At 47.9% G+C, this 15,303-nt stretch overlaps 1 protein-coding gene across 1 annotated transcript in view; it reads left to right on the top strand.

Moving 5' to 3' along the window:
* The window catches only part of atp2b1a (ATPase plasma membrane Ca2+ transporting 1a), a 207,099-nt gene extending 195,630 nt beyond the window's left edge, over window positions 1-11,469 (top strand). The window contains 1 exon segment of the mRNA XM_084330168.1: window positions 10,724-11,469. Within this exon segment, the coding sequence (XP_084186294.1) occupies window positions 10,724-11,221 (498 nt within the window). The 3' untranslated portion in view covers window positions 11,222-11,469.
* The last annotated feature ends 3,834 nt before the right edge of the window (window positions 11,470-15,303 follow it).

The following is a 15,303-nucleotide window of genomic DNA, read 5'->3' as shown; positions in this document are numbered from 1 at the left end:
TACTCAAGCCTAGTAATAGACACAATATTTCTGACACTGGGAATACATTCCCTGAGATCCATAGATGTCCCTAGATACCAAGAACATGCAAATGGACCTTGTAGAAGTGGAGCGATCTTCCATTTACTTAGGTATGTATTTTAGGATGATTTTTAGAAAATAGGCTCCGGGCTTAACAGGTTAATATGGTCTTCCGCTGGACAAGAGGAGCTGGCTACCTTTACCTTCGGGGTGGGATGTGTATTCTGTTTAATATCTCCTTCGGATTGAAGTTGACACTGTCTGGTTTAGGCTGTGATCACATTGGACTCTTATTATTTTTGTTAATGGGCCTGCGCCCCCCCCCCCCCCCCCCCCATCGCTTTCAATGGTTTTATCACGACAGACATGCATCTCCTCCTCCAAACTACGCGCCTCGCATTTTTTTGAAGCAACTCTTTTTCGTCCGCTTTCAGTTGGGAAAAGCGCACTGACGTCACCTTCTTGTCGACGGGAGGGATTACAATTCGGACGTATCTGAAGACAAATCGACGGCCGTCGATGTTGAAAACGTATCGATGGTAGCCGACGTTGGCTGTAGGGCTGGGCGATATGGCCTCTAAAGCAGGGGTTCTCAACCTTTCTGCTGCCAAGGCACCCCTGTGTCCAAAGAAATATTCCAGGGCACCCCTACATACGGTAAAGACTTTTCCGGTGATGATGACAAAAGTGCGTGCTTTCAAAATAACGTTTATTTAACCCATTGAAACCGGGAAACACATTTGTGTGTATATGCAGGCTATATAATGCATTATTAGCAGGCGTTTCAGGTCTAAATAAATATTTCAAACAGAAAATCATGTATTTTTTTTTTAATACAGAAAAGGATCACTAACGTGCTATCTGTTGCAGCTGCACTGTTTTCCATAAAAATAACATAGTGTGACCATTTCTCAAACAGAAAATCATGTATTTTTTTTTTTAAATACAGAAAAATATCAATAAAGTGCTCTGTTGCAGCTGCACTGTTTTCCAAAAAAAATAACTAGTGTGACCATTTCTCAAAATGTCTCAAATTATAAATAAATACAGAAAATAAGCACTTGTGGACATTTCTAGCTCAGTGTGAGGTCTGCTGTAGCCCCTTCCGTGACTGTGATGCACCGAGTGAATCCACAGTCACTTGCTCCTCAATAGGAAACCAACGTATGTTGATCATGAAGGACTAGTTCTGGTCGAACCGCTCGTTATACATGTATCACAGAGACATGGCAAGGGTGCTCACAGTTGCACGAGGGGTTCGGACAGAGATACGGGGTGGTTTGAAAGTTCGGCGTTGCTAATAAACATTTTAAATAATTTTTATCAACTGCTCAAAACGGCATTATTTCGGGCGTTGGCTGCCTGGTTGTGATCACAGCGCATGCGCATCATGCACCCAACGCCGGAAATAATGCAGTGCTGACCAGTTTATAACAATTATTTACAATGTTTATTAGCAACGCCGAGCTTTCAAACCATCCCGTATCTCTGTCCGAAACCCTCGTGCAACTGTGAGTACCTTTGAAATGTCTCTGTGATTCTTGTATAACGAACGGTTCGGTTAGAACCAGTCCTTCAGGGTGAATCTAGGTTGGTTTCCTATTTAGGAGCAAGTGACTGTGGATTCACTCGGTGCATCACAGTCACGAAAGGGGCTAGGTCTGCTGCTGCTTCTGGCTAATGATACGGTCAATACGTGGGGAGATCGATGACAAGGCAACACGCATGTCATCCTCAAGGCTCAACTTGGCCCTATATTTGGTTTTCAGAGCTGTCATGGATGAAAATCCAGCTTCACACAAATATGTGGTGCTGAATGGTATCAACACCTTAAGTGCTGCATCGTGAGTTACTTGTCATAATAATCATTGTAACTGAGGGGTACAATTCCCTGACTGTATTAATAAGTATGGTATCATTAAACCACTACTGTCTTATGTACATTACTACTGGCCATACAGTACACAGGTATATCAGATGAACACTTCCACAATGACACGGTTCCACACAAATCTGGGTTATAATAATATTTATTAGCAGCAATGATAGTATATTACAATACTTTACGTAGAGTCGCGCTTATAAGGCGAAGAATGTGCGTGAGTAAATCAATAGCGTAAGTCCATTAGAATAGTATTACGCAGGAGATAATGAATACCACCTGTATCTTAGGAATTATATCTATGGTACACTAGTAAGGCAGCGGGAGATACTGGTAGGGTCCCTCCGGTTGTAGGCCAGCAGGGGGAGGAAATGTTCGAATGCAAACTCTGGATCAACGGGGAATCAATAAGCTCCAGCTACGGGGGCGGTACATTACTCCCTTGATCGGCAGACGAAAGCAGCAGCTGTAATCCAAGTATGCGTGCAGCATAGGTGAAAGCCGGCCAGCCTCTCCCAGAGACGGGCTCGAGTGATGTTCCTCACGGGTAAATCCCACACAGTAGTGGGTGTAGACGATTCTCCTCCGCTCCAACAGCCACAGGACCAAAGCAATATAATAATAATCCAGCCGGAAAAGGGCTCTGCATTCACCGGTGTAGATTCTCCGGTGCGCGGTACTTCACATTAACTAGGTCGAACTTGACGTTATTCCACTAAGCTCTGACACTTTTACTGTCCTATTCGCACGCGGTTATAAGTGCTCTATTTAGATGCAAGGTTGCTCACTTCACTTGGTCGTTGACTCGTGATGAAGGCTTTAACGTTTGAGGGTAACACGTTTTCTAGGTTAACTTGACTTTAGGCTAAGTGCTGCTGTATCCACCTGCGACGTATTTATACGTACGGCGAATAATCTAGTACCAGCCTTATTCCTGTCTCGTATTCTTGCGCCGAACCGGGCATGTCCAGGCAAGCCTTGACGGTGACTTTGAACTAGACCCTGGGGGTATGGCAGTGCCGCCTAGTGGATCGCTATCCAATAGGAGAACGAAATATTATGGTCTGTACTAGGTAAAAGGGATATTCCGTGTATATGTACAAAGAATACACAAGGGATATCAGACGATATACAAATACTATGCAATATATATCAAGTAATAAATATATATATTCGGTTTAATCTGATCCTTCGTAACAATCATAACACAGCAGCACTCACTTGTTCCGCGAGCCGGCTCTGTAACGGATAGGACCCGTGATGTGACGTCACACGAATGCGACTGCTCTGGAAATGCGTTGGAAAATCTGTTGGTAAAAGATAAGATATTCCTTTATTGATCCCCTTGGGGAAATTCAGGCATCATAGCAGCATGGGGGGGAGGGGGGGAGGGGTACAGGTAGTAAAACAACACAGTATACAGGTAGTAAAAGACAACACAGGCAGTGTAAACAATTTGATCAATATGGTCAATATAATTTACTATCTGACTAGCTGAGGAATATTCACATTATTCACAGTGTCACATGAGGTGCAGTATGCAAGAGGTAGTGTTATAATAATTTACTATCTACTGAGTATACATTAATCAAAGTACCAGGGTAGTCTACTTTGTCCCCCTTGGGTTCCTATAAGTCCCAGGTCAATGTCTGGTAGCAGTCGCTGTCGCTGCCCCCTGTTGTGGGGCCTGGAGGCTGCTAGTCGCTGCCCACTGTTGTGGAGCCTGATGGCCGCTGGTATGAAGGACTGTCCGAGGCGGTTAGTTGAGTGTCGGGGGGGATGAGTCTGTGGCTGAACGAGCTTCTCATCTTGACTAGCTCGTCGTAGAGGGGGTGGTAGGGGTTCTCCATGATGGCATCCAGCTTCCTTATCATCCCCCTCTCTACCATCACCTCAAGTCTAGGTAGCTCAACTCCCACCACAGAGCTAGCCTTCCTCACCAGCTTGTTGAGCTTGTTGGTGTCCCTTGAGTTGATGTAGCCTCCCCAGCATGCCACAGCATAGAAGAGGATGCTGGCCACAACAGACTGGTAAAAAGACTGCAGCAGTTTGTTGCACACATTGAAGGACCTGAGTCTCCTCAGGAAGAACAGCCTGCTCTGTCCCTTCCTGTAGAGGGCCTCTGTGTTGTCCGACCAGTCCAGTTTATTGTTCAGGTGTACCCCAAGGAACTTGTATGAGTCCACCATCTCCACATCCACCCCTCGGATGGAGATGGGAATCGGGGGGGGCCTCTTCTTGCCCCTCCGGAAGTCCACCACCAGCTCCTTGGTCTTACTGGTGTTGAGTTGGAGGTGGTTGCTGTCGCTCCACCCCACGAAGCTCTCCACCAGGGCTCTGTACTCCTCCTCATCATCGTCGGTGATGTAGCTTACGATGGAGGAGTCGTCTGAGAACTTCTGCAGGTGGCACCCGCTGGAGTTGCGGCAGAAGTCTGAGGTGTAGAGGGTGAAGAGGAAGGGTGACAGCACAGTTCCCTGGGGGGCGCCGGTGTTGCTCACCAGTACGTCAGACTGACTGTCCTTTAGTCTGACGTACTGTGGCCTCTCAGTGAGGTAGTCCTTGATCCAGGCCACCAAGCCGTGCTCCAGCTGCATCGCAGAGAGCTTCTCCGCTAGCAGTGACGGCTGGATGGTGTTGAAGGCGCTGGAAAAATCAAAGAACATGATCCTCACTGAGCTGCGCGGCTTTTCCAGGTGCGTGTACGCTCTGTGGAGCATGTAGATGATGGCATCCTCCACCCCGATGTTTGCCTGGTATGCAAACTGCAGGGGGTCGAGGGAGTCACGCACCAGGGGCTTGAGGTGTTGCAGGACCAGTCTCTCAAACGTCTTCATGACGTGTGACGTCAGAGCGACTGGCCTGTAGTCGTTGGGGGTGCTGGGACGTCCCTTCTTGGGCACCGGGACAATGCAGGAGGTCTTCCAGAGCTGGGGCACCCTCTCCAGCCTCAGGGAGAGGTTGAAAAGATGCTGGAGCGGTGCTGCCAGCTGCTCTGCACATACCTTGAGCACCCTGGGATTGGTGTTGTCCGGTCCTCTGGCCTTGTTTACATTAATTTTGGAGAGCTGCCTACTGACCTGACTGGTTGTGATCGTCAGGGTTGGGGGTGGTGGGCAGTCTGCTGGTGTTGGGGGTGGGGTGCCGTTGCTGATGGGTGTGGGGGGGTGGGGGGTGGGGGGGCTGCTTTGTAGGTGTGATCTGGTGCTGGTGTCGATGGGTGGGGGGAGGGGTGTGGGGAGGCCACTCTGGTCAAAGCGGTTGAAGAACGAGTTGAACTCGTTTGCACGCTCTGGAGGGCCCTCCACAGCTGTGCCCTGCTGTTTGAAACCAGTGATCTTCCTAACCCCCGCCCACACCTCCCTGGTGTTGTTGGCCTGTAGTCTGCCCTCCAGCCTGTCCTTGTAGCTGACCTTGGCTGCCCTTAGCTCTTTTTTTAGCTCCCTTTGGACAGCCCTGGCCTGCTCCGTGTCCCCTGCCATGAAGGCCCTCTTTTTCCTGTTTAGCAGGTGTTTAATGTCCTTGCTAATCCAGGGTTTATTGTTTGAGAAGCAGCGTACCCTCTTTGTGGGTACGATGCTCTCCTCACAGAACCTGATGTAGTCTGTGATGCAGTGGGATAGTCCATCAATGTCATCACCGTAAGCCCTCTCAAACATATCCCAGTCTGTCGACCTGAAACACTCCTGTAGCTCCTCCTCGACGTCGTCAGACCACTGTGGGACAGACATGGTGGTCGTAGGCTGTCTCTTAATGAGAGGCGTGTATGTGGATACAAGCCTCACAAGGTTGTGGTCTGACTGGCCGAGGGGGGGCAGGGAAGTCGCACTGAAAGCCTCCTTCACGTTAGCATACAGGAGGTCCAGAGTTTTGTCTCCCCTGGTTTTGCAGGTGACATACTGGGTGAAGTTTGTCAGGGTCTTGTTCAGTCTGACATGGTTGAAGTCCCCATTGATAAAAATAAATGCATCCGGGTGTTTTGTCTGAAGCGCCGCGACGGTGGAGTGTATGACGTCACTCGCCTGCGCCGCCGCCGCGCTGGGAGGGATGTAAACAGTGAGAGCCAGGACGTGTGTTATTTCTCGCGGTAAATAGTATGGCCGCAGACTCAGTGCCAATAGTTCAATGTCGGGGGAACAGATACGTTCCTTAATGGTGATGTGCCCCGGGTGGCACCATTTGGAGTTCACAAAGACAACAAGCCCTCCGCCTCTCCGCTTGCCGCTCTGTTTACTCCGGTCGGCGCGCACCACCGTGAAACCCTCCTGTTCTATTGCACTGTCCGGGATGTTCTCGTTCAGCCAGGATTCGGTGAAGCACAGTAGGCTTGCCTCCTTGTACTCACGCTGGTTGATCATCAGGGCTGAGAGCTCGTCGGTCTTGTTGACCAGCGATCGCACGTTCCCCATGACGACAGCGGGCAGGTAAGGCTTGAATCTCCTTCTGTCCTCTCTCCTGTCCTTCACGCTCGTGCCAGCTCGATTTCCCCGTCTGCGAATCCTTATTTCGGCTGGTAGATTCCTCGGTGGTTCTGCAACTCTGTTTCGAAAGCAGAGGAGAGCCTCCCTCGGGTAAACCAGCCCGCCGTTGTTGCTGTTGTTGTTGTTGTTGTTGTGCTGCCGCGGGTAAACCAGCCCGCCGCCGGTGTTGTTGTCCATTGTTCAGAGCTGTGCTCGACCGAACTTTCCTAACTCAGCTAACTTCACAGAAGTTGTTACAAATGCCTTAACTTGGTCTAAAGCAACGCACAGTCACTTATACACCTATTATGTAAGTATAATCACAAAAAGAATAATTAAGAAAGTAGTAAATGCGATAAAAAGTAAGGGGGTGGGAGCTGCTATGAAAAGGCTGCCACTCTCCTCGGCGCCAACTAATAGAAAAAAAAAAAAAAAAAAAAAAAAAAGCAATGACGCCTGCCGCGGACGTTAAGTTGGTAAAGTTTCTATAATAACTTTACGAAACGTGTGAAGACATTTTGATCGATTTCTTTTTTAGTTCATGTTATTAGATTAGGCAATTATTGTATACACATGAAGCACTAGATAGACTATTTGTTTAGTTAAATAGTTGTCATTCTATATTCTTAAAGAAACATTCCCATCAGGCATCTCGCGGCACCCCTGGCAGCTCTCCGCGGCACCCCTGTTGAGAACCGCTGCTCTAAAGGATATTGCGATATTTTCTGACTATCGCGATATTTTGACATTTCCTTTAAAGCACTTAAAAATGCTTGATTTAACCCTTTGATGCATAGTCACGCCAATATGATGATTATAATAGTCCCTGCAACATAATGTTTGCATTAAACCAAAAATAATTAAATGAAAAGTTTCTAAAAATGTACTAAGAGTAGTCTACTGACACTCTGCCTCTGCCCCGCCCCTCTGCCCTCAGCCGGGGGACATGTTTTGAGTATATGCCCATGATCACGGTCCAAGAACTATATCGGGGGAATCGTAAAGCGCGAGGCGTCCTCTCTGAGGAGACGTCAGGGGATCTCTCGTGAGCCCTTAGCAATAATGACCTTTCTCAGCTCCAGCTGTGCCTGTTCCTCTGTCACAGGGGTTTTGCCCGGGGGGCGATATTCTCGGAGCTGTAGGCGGGAGGGGTGCTCGAACCGTGAAATCGTGCCTATTCTAGCCTGCATTAGCACCCTGTAATTGGCAATCAGTTGCAGTTGGTAGGACATTGTGTGTGTGTGTGTGTGTGTGTGTGTGTGTGTGTGTGTGTGTGTGTGTGTGTGTGTGTGTGTGTGTGTGTGTGTGTGTGTGTGTGTGTGTGTGTGTGTGTGTGTGTGTGTGTGTGTGTGTGTGTGTGTGTGTGTGTGTGTGTGTGTGTGTGTGTGTGTGTGTGTGTGTGTGTGTGTGTGTGTGTGTGTGTGTGTGTGTGTGTGTGTGATTGACAGAGTGTATGGGAGTGAGTCTGCACTGGTTTCAGAATGTCCTGTGTCCTCTTCGGAATGCCAATCCTGCGTCTCAGTACTCACCCACTCTCTCTCTCTCTCTCTCTCTCTCTCTCTCTCCCTCTCTCTCACCCTCTCTCTCTCACCCTCTCTCTCTCTCTCTCTCTCTCTCTCTGTGTCTCTGTCTCTCTTTCTCTCTCATATATGAACCTGATCCCCTTCTAGACTACAGTCTCTTTGACTTTTCCCTCATTAGACAATGACGCTCTGTCTGTCTGTCTGTCTGTGTGTCTCTCGCTCCCTCTGTGTCTCTGTCTCTCTCTCTCTGCCTGTATGTCTGTCTCTCTCTCTCTCTCTCTCGCTCTCTGTGTCTCTGTCTCTTTCTCTCTCTGTCTGTCTGTCTGTCTGTCTCTCTCTCTGTCTCTCTCTCTCTCTCTCTCTCTCTCTCTCTCTCTCTCTCTCTCTCTCTCTCTCTCTCTCTCTCTCTCTCTCTCTCTCTCTCACACATACATATATGAACCTGATACCCTTCTAGACTACAGGCCGTCTCTTTGACTTGTCCCTCCTCAGACGATGACCCGTCCCTCGCAGGGCTTCTCAGACGGCCTCTCCCGACTGACCCTGGCCGTTTAAATGTGTAACAGATGTCCGGTGAATGTCTGCTGCACGCTTCCATGTAAATTGTTGTGTGATGATGATTGTACTAGAAAAAGAGAGCCTCTTCCAGAGCGACCTGTGATCCGGGTTTGGCAAATTGTCCTGACATTGGTTTCGTGATGCAAGACGGTGTGTGTGTGCGACGTTACCGTAATCTCCCTGTCTCTTGTAGAGCTGTCCCGAAGCCTGTTTTTGGGCTTCGAACTTCGTCAGGGTTTTTCGAACGGACGTTCGAACCTTCGTTTTTAATAATACTATAATATTAGTTTAGCCTAATCTTTATCTGCAAAAAAAACATATGTTGATTTAGAATTCGAATGCCAACGTAACGAACGAAGGTCCGAACGTTTGGGCTCAGCCCTAGTCAATTGTGATACTGTTGAGCTTTTTAAATGTCTGAAACCTGCTGATTCCTGGCCAGAGGCTGTGTGCGCCCCCACCCCTCCCCCACACTCTAAACCCATTCTCTTTTCAGGTGTTCCCGATGTCTCCTTTATGACTGTAGAAAGTGTGTGTTTGTGTTTTTAAGACACGCCTGTTGATTTTTAAACGTGTTTTCATCTGATCACTCTCTCGTCACCAGAACGAGTCCGGCGGCCACAGTTGCCCAACGGACCACCAGAAAAGAGACATACATACCACTACTGACTCCCAACATATTCCTCCTTTAGATTCTGTGAAATGTGTCATGGGCTAGACTCAAAGGTTTACTGCTATTGAAACACCAGGTAGAGCCGCGCGCTGCATGGGTCCCACGCCTCTTTAGTCCCGTGTGGTAGTAGGTAGTTCCCCCTCCTCCTCCTCCTTGTGTCCTCGCTGACTGTGGTGTTTTATTACATTTTATTACCAGCTTGTCCCACGCGCTTGGCTGCTGCGGCTTTCTGTTCACCTCCACGAACATAATCAATAACACCCCCCCCCCTCTCTCTCTCTCTGTCCCTCTCTGTCTCTCTACCTCTCTCTCTCTGTCTCTCTCACTCTGTCTATATCTCTTTCTCTTTCTTTCTCTACCTCCATCTCTCCCTCTCTCTCTCTCTCTCACACTCTCACACTCTCTCTCACTCTGTGTCTATATCTCTGTCTCTCTCTATCACACTATATCTCTCTGTCTCTCTCTATCACACTATCTCTCTCTGTCTCACTCTCTCTGTCTCTCTCTCTCTATCACACTATCTCTGTCTCTCTCTCTCTCTGTCTCTCTCTGTTTAGATTATCATAAAGAATCATCACTGGTTTTGTGCCTCAGTTTGCATTTTCAATAATTGGACACAGACCTCTTACCAGGTTTTTCTTTGTTGACATACTACTACTAATCTTACTACTAATCTTACTACTACTACCCTGAAACTCTTACTTTATATTTGCTTTCTCAATGGTGTGTCTCTCCTCCTCCCCCCCTGAAAGACTGGTTTCTCCACCAGCTCTACTGCGTGGCTCGGTCTCTCTCTGAGTCAGACTAACCAGCAGCATCATCATCATCGTGTTCTAGTCCCCACTGCAGCACGCGGGTGTTGTGTTCTAGTCCCCACTGCAGCACGCGGGTGTTGTGCTCGTGTTTAGTTCTGGTTGCCCCTCAGAACTCACCTATTGACCCATTAAAGTCTGTGGTGTGACCCTCCCTCTGCTATTTAAAATGCAAAAAATGCCTTGTTTGTGTGTCATCTCTCTCTCTCTCTCTCTCTCTCTCTCTCTCTCTCTCTCTCTCTCTATCTCTATCTCTCTCTCCCTCCCCTCTCTATCTCTCTCTCTCCTCTCTCTCTACCTCTCTCTCTCTTTCTCTCTACCTCTCTCTCTACCTCTCTCTCTCTACCTCTCTCTCTCTTTCTCTCTACCTCTCTCTCTACCTCTATCTCTCTTTCTCTCTACCTCTCTCTCTCTCTCTCTCTCTCTCTCTCTCTCTCTCTCTGAGACTGACCTCTCCCTCTCTCTCTCCCCTCTCTCTCCTCTCTCTCTCTCTCTACCTCTCTCTCTTTCTCTCTACCTCTCTCTCTACCTCTCTCTCTCTTTCTCTCTCTCTCTCTCTCTCTCTCTCTCCCCTCTCTATCTCTCTCTCTCTCTCCCCTCTCTATCTCTCTCTCCCCTCTATCTCTCTCTCTCCCCTCTCTCTCTCCTCTCTCTCTCTACCTCTCTCTCTCTTTCTCTCTACCTCTCTCTCTACCTCTCTCTCTCTTTCTCTCTACCTCTCTCTCTCTACCTCTCTCTCTCTCTCTCTCTCTCTGAGACTGACCTCTCCCTCTCTCCCTCCCCTCCTCCTCCAGATCCGGGTGGTGAACGCCTTCCGCAGCTCCGTCTCGCTCTACGAGGAGAAGCCTGAGTCCCGGAGCTCCATCCACAACTTCATGACCCACCCGGAGTTCCGGATCGAGGACTCTGAGCCCAACATCCCCCTCATTGACGACACGGACGCCGAGGACGACGCCCCCACCAAGCGCAACTCCGCCTCCCCGCGCAACACCACGCCCACCCCGCCCTCGCCGGTCACCGCCACCACGCCCCCCGCCACCACCGCGCCCGAACCGGTCAACAACGCCGTGTCCGACCCACCCTCGTCGGTCAACGCCACGCCCCCCGCCCCGCCCTCGCCGGTCAGCGCCACGCCCCCCGCCCCACCCTCGCCGGTCGGCGCGCCCGTCTCTCAGTCCCCCAACCAGAACAATAACGCTGTGGACAGCAACCATCTCTCCCCGGAGGTCAACAAGTCGGGAACCCCCTCTGCCCCGGCCAGCCCCCTCCACAGCCTGGAGACCTCCCTCTGATCTGACCCTTGACCCCCTCCACAGCCTGGAGACCTCCCTCTGATCTGACCCCCTCCGCAGCCTGGAGACCTCCCTCTGATCTGACCCTTGACCCCCTCCGCAGCCTGGAGACCTCCCTCTGACCCCCTCCCTCTGATCTGACCCGGCCTGCACCCTCCTCCTCATCCTCATCCTCTTCCACCTCCTTCAGGCTTTTATACCCACCACGAAAAAGATGGCCGCAGACAAAGGAAAGGAAACACTAACGTGGAGAGGGGAGGGGAGAGGAGAGGAGGGGAGGGGAGGGGAGGGGAGGGGAGGGGAGGGGAGGGGAGAGGAGAGGAGAGGAGAGGAGAGGAGAGGAGAGGAGAGGAGAGGAGAGGAGGGGAGAGGAGAGGAGGAGAGAGCAGCTGAGCTGAGTGGAGAGAGCAGAGGAGGGGAGGGGGACAGCTGAGTGGAGAGAGGAGGGGTGGAGTGAAGGAGAGGAACAGCTGAGTGGAGAGAGGAGAGGAGGGGGTGGAGTGAAGGAGAGGAACAGCTGAGAGGAGGGGGTGGAGGAGGGGGTGGAGTGAAGGAGAGGAACAGCTGAGAGGGGGTGGAGTGAAGGAGAGGAACAGCTGAGAGGGGGTGGAGTGAAGGAGAGGAACAGCTGAGTGGAGAGAGGAGAGGAGGGGGTGGAGTGAAGGAGAGGAACAGCTGAGAGAAGGGGGTGGAGGAGAGGAACAGCTGAGAGGAGGGGGTGGAGGAGAGGAGAGGAGGGGGTGGAGGAGAGGAGGGAGTGGAGGGAGAGGAGAGGGGGAGGAGGGAGTGGAGGAGTGGAGGGGAGGAGAGGGGGTGGAGGAGAGGAGGGAATGGAGGAGAGGAACAGCTGAGAGGAGGGGAGAGGGAGTGGAGGAGAGGAACAGCCGAGGAGTCATCAGGACGTAGGGCTCTTCTCCAACCCTCTGCGACTCATGGACTCCAGCCTCCTCCCTCCTTCATAACTTTGTTTTTTGTTTTGTTTTTTTCTCGGTGAACGAGGGGTGATTATAAACTCAGATTGAAAGTGACCTGTTTTTATTATTATTATTATTATTATTATTATTATTATTATTATTATTATTATTATTATTATTATTATTATTATATTATTCTTTTAATTGAGGAGGAAGCTCTCCTTCTGGCTTGAAGATCGGCTGTAAGAATTTGACAGAACCTTGTAGCTTCTCTTATCTGATGGTGTTGTATATTTATCTCTTTGCTCATTCAAACACTTATTTCTGCTCCGTTGGCTGTTAATATTTTAATATTTTGAATTATTTATGTTTTTTGGAAGAAAAGCAGGTCTGTTTACAAAGTTTGTAGATACTTTTTTTCTGTTTGTAGGCGAAAGAGCTTCCTGACGTATCGCAGAAAACATGGGACAGAGTAACGATTGAATGAGGACTATTTCAGATACTGCTGTATTTTCAGGAGAAAGGGGGTTTCTATTGAAACTTAACTATTTTTTCCTGCAAGTTTTATTTGTTATATATTTGTAGATATAGAACCTTCTAGCCAAACAGATAAACACTAAGGCTTGTATAGTGAAGAGGTCCGTCGAGGGGAAAGGAGTTTTCAACGGAAGGGTTTGGGGGCGAGACAGAATAAAAATAAAAAGGACCTCTTGTCCATTCACATTTCTATAAATATTTACTACATACATCGCTTTAACAGATTGAACAGTTCAATTTTCCATGTTCCCAAGAAACTCTCCCGGGGTTTCGTATCTCATTTCATCCATATTGTTTCAGTGGTCTGGTTCTCGGGAGAGGCTCTTGACAGTCTAGGATTTCCAAATGTTGAAAGCTTCATTCGTAAAAGAATAAAAAGAATACAAAAAGAAAAAGGGAGCCGCTTGTTCTACACGTTCATAACCAGTTTTGTTTTTAATCTCCAGTTTGTCTTCAATAAAGCTTCAGTCCCTGCCAATGTACAATATCTGTTTACTCAGGCATAGAAAAGGATTTAATTGAAAAGGAATCTATTAAAAGAACATTTTAACTTAACATTTTATGTCTTTGGGTAGTAAATGGTTGTCTTGGTTAGAAATTAAATAAAAACGCAAGTGGATTCTTTTCATTCAACCTTTTTAAGATTTATTTTTATGGAAAACTTAATTTTCCCCTCAAGAGTTCTGGTTTTGTTGGTATTTCCAAAAAATTGAAAAACAAAGACAAAAAAAAAGTTTGTATTTTTCTTCATCTTTTTCCATAAGACTCCTGTCATACTTAAGCGTTGCTGCATTTGATTAGTTTGTAGAATATTTTTCACACCTGACTGGAAACACTAAAGGATTTGGACACGTGCATTTTTTCAAGAATAAAAGGACTAGATGTACACTGGTATCTGCACATGGTACTTTATTTCATAGTGTCCCTTGGGAAGAATTTTTTATACAAACCACACAAATTGTACCTTTGTATTTTTATGACAATGCAGATAATACCTTTCATCCTACTGAACCCGTTTTTGGAGGATTTGACACAAAATTATGTAGTTTTTTGGGGGCGGGAGGGTTGTGATCGGTTCTGACAGGAATCTTCTTCTCAGGGTGCAACGGGTTTGGAAGAGAAACAGGCTTGTTTAAAGCTTGCACTTCTACTATATGGACACGTTTTTCATGGTTGGGAAGTTTCTTGTCAACCATAGGGGATGTTTTTGGTCGGCAGGGTACAGATTGTTCCCTCTGGCCGTCAGCTGAGGTGTGACGGAGGTCAACGATTTGTTCAGGAGTTCAATCACAATAATTCTTTTTGGGGGGGGGGGGGGGGTTGTTTTCCTTGTGTTTTACAGATGAAGCAGCGTGAGAATTGCTACAAACTAAGAAATGAGTGGAGAGAGAGAGAGAGTCCATAGGAGGAGGTCGTTCTGTAGCTCCTTCCTGGAGCGGGGAGGAATGTCCATCTGTTTTATGGATTATTATTTTTTGTATCTTTTAACATTTGGAAATAAAAGTACTTCATGTCTGTTTATCTTGAGCAATTTAAATGGTTATTGTGATTGGATTTACATTTGAAACTTGTCGAGTAATGTGTATGGTTTTTAAAAATAAAAAATGTATTTAGCCTAAACTCAGGGCCACGCTTGTCATTTATCTTACAACCTGCCTGGATGCGTGTAACCTGCGAGGCGGCAGCTACGCGATTGGCGCAGAGAGAAACGTCACTGGCCAATCAGATCGCGGAACCCGAACGCGGAACTGCAAGTGTATTGGTAAAAGACTACACGCTGCCTGGATCGTACATCTCTGCATGGAAATATAGACTGGGCCTAAATTAGTCTTAATCTACGCAAGGAAATGTTACATTAGGCAGTGATTTAGCCTGCCCTGCCCTCTAGTGGTAAATATGAAAAGTGAAATATGGTAGAGTAGAGACTTGAAGCCTGCAGCCAAAAATGACATTCTTGATTATCGCTGGGCCTATTTTATGTATAGCTAGTATACACAAGTACATACCTCTTTTGAAGACACTAGTTTGCCAGAGATCCATTATGTTACAGCCAGAAAGTGCAACAAAACCCATTGCTATAAAGTGTAATCTTTTTTACATTGTCATGCTGTATACTTGTTTTGAGAAGATACTGCCTGGTGCACCCAGGGCCTGTATAACAGTGTTATGTACCAGTGTTTTATATGCAGTTCAAGCCATGGGTCATTAACCCTTTCACTACCAACGGGTTAACCCTTTCACTGCGACAATACAGAAGGTCCTTTCACTGCCACACGATAAAGGGTTAAACCCTTTCATTACCACCCTACGGAAGGTTAACCATTTCACTACCACACTAACCGTATGCAGTGTGGTAGTGAAAGAGTTGACCTGTGGCAGTGTAAAGGGTTAAAGGAACATCTCAACATTATGGGAAATGCGCTCACCCGTCTTCTCCAGAGTCGGATGTGAAGATTGACACCAATTTCCTCCCTGTGTGCGTTCGGAAGAAAAGCTATCCGGCTGCAGGCTAGCCTAGCTTAGCACAAATGAATGGAAGCGGATACGGACCAGCTAGTCTAGCTGTTGACCAAAGACACCTCTCCCAGAGTTTTAAGCTATAGGCTAGTAGTCTGTATCCGCTTCCATTCC

This window comes from Notolepis coatsorum, assembly GCF_963971535.1.
Source record: "Notolepis coatsorum genome assembly, chromosome: 15".
NCBI classification, from domain to species: domain Eukaryota; kingdom Metazoa; phylum Chordata; class Actinopteri; order Aulopiformes; family Paralepididae; genus Notolepis; species Notolepis coatsorum.
The sequence above is the reverse complement of the archived record's forward strand: the minus strand, read 5'-3'. Positions and strand labels throughout refer to the sequence as shown.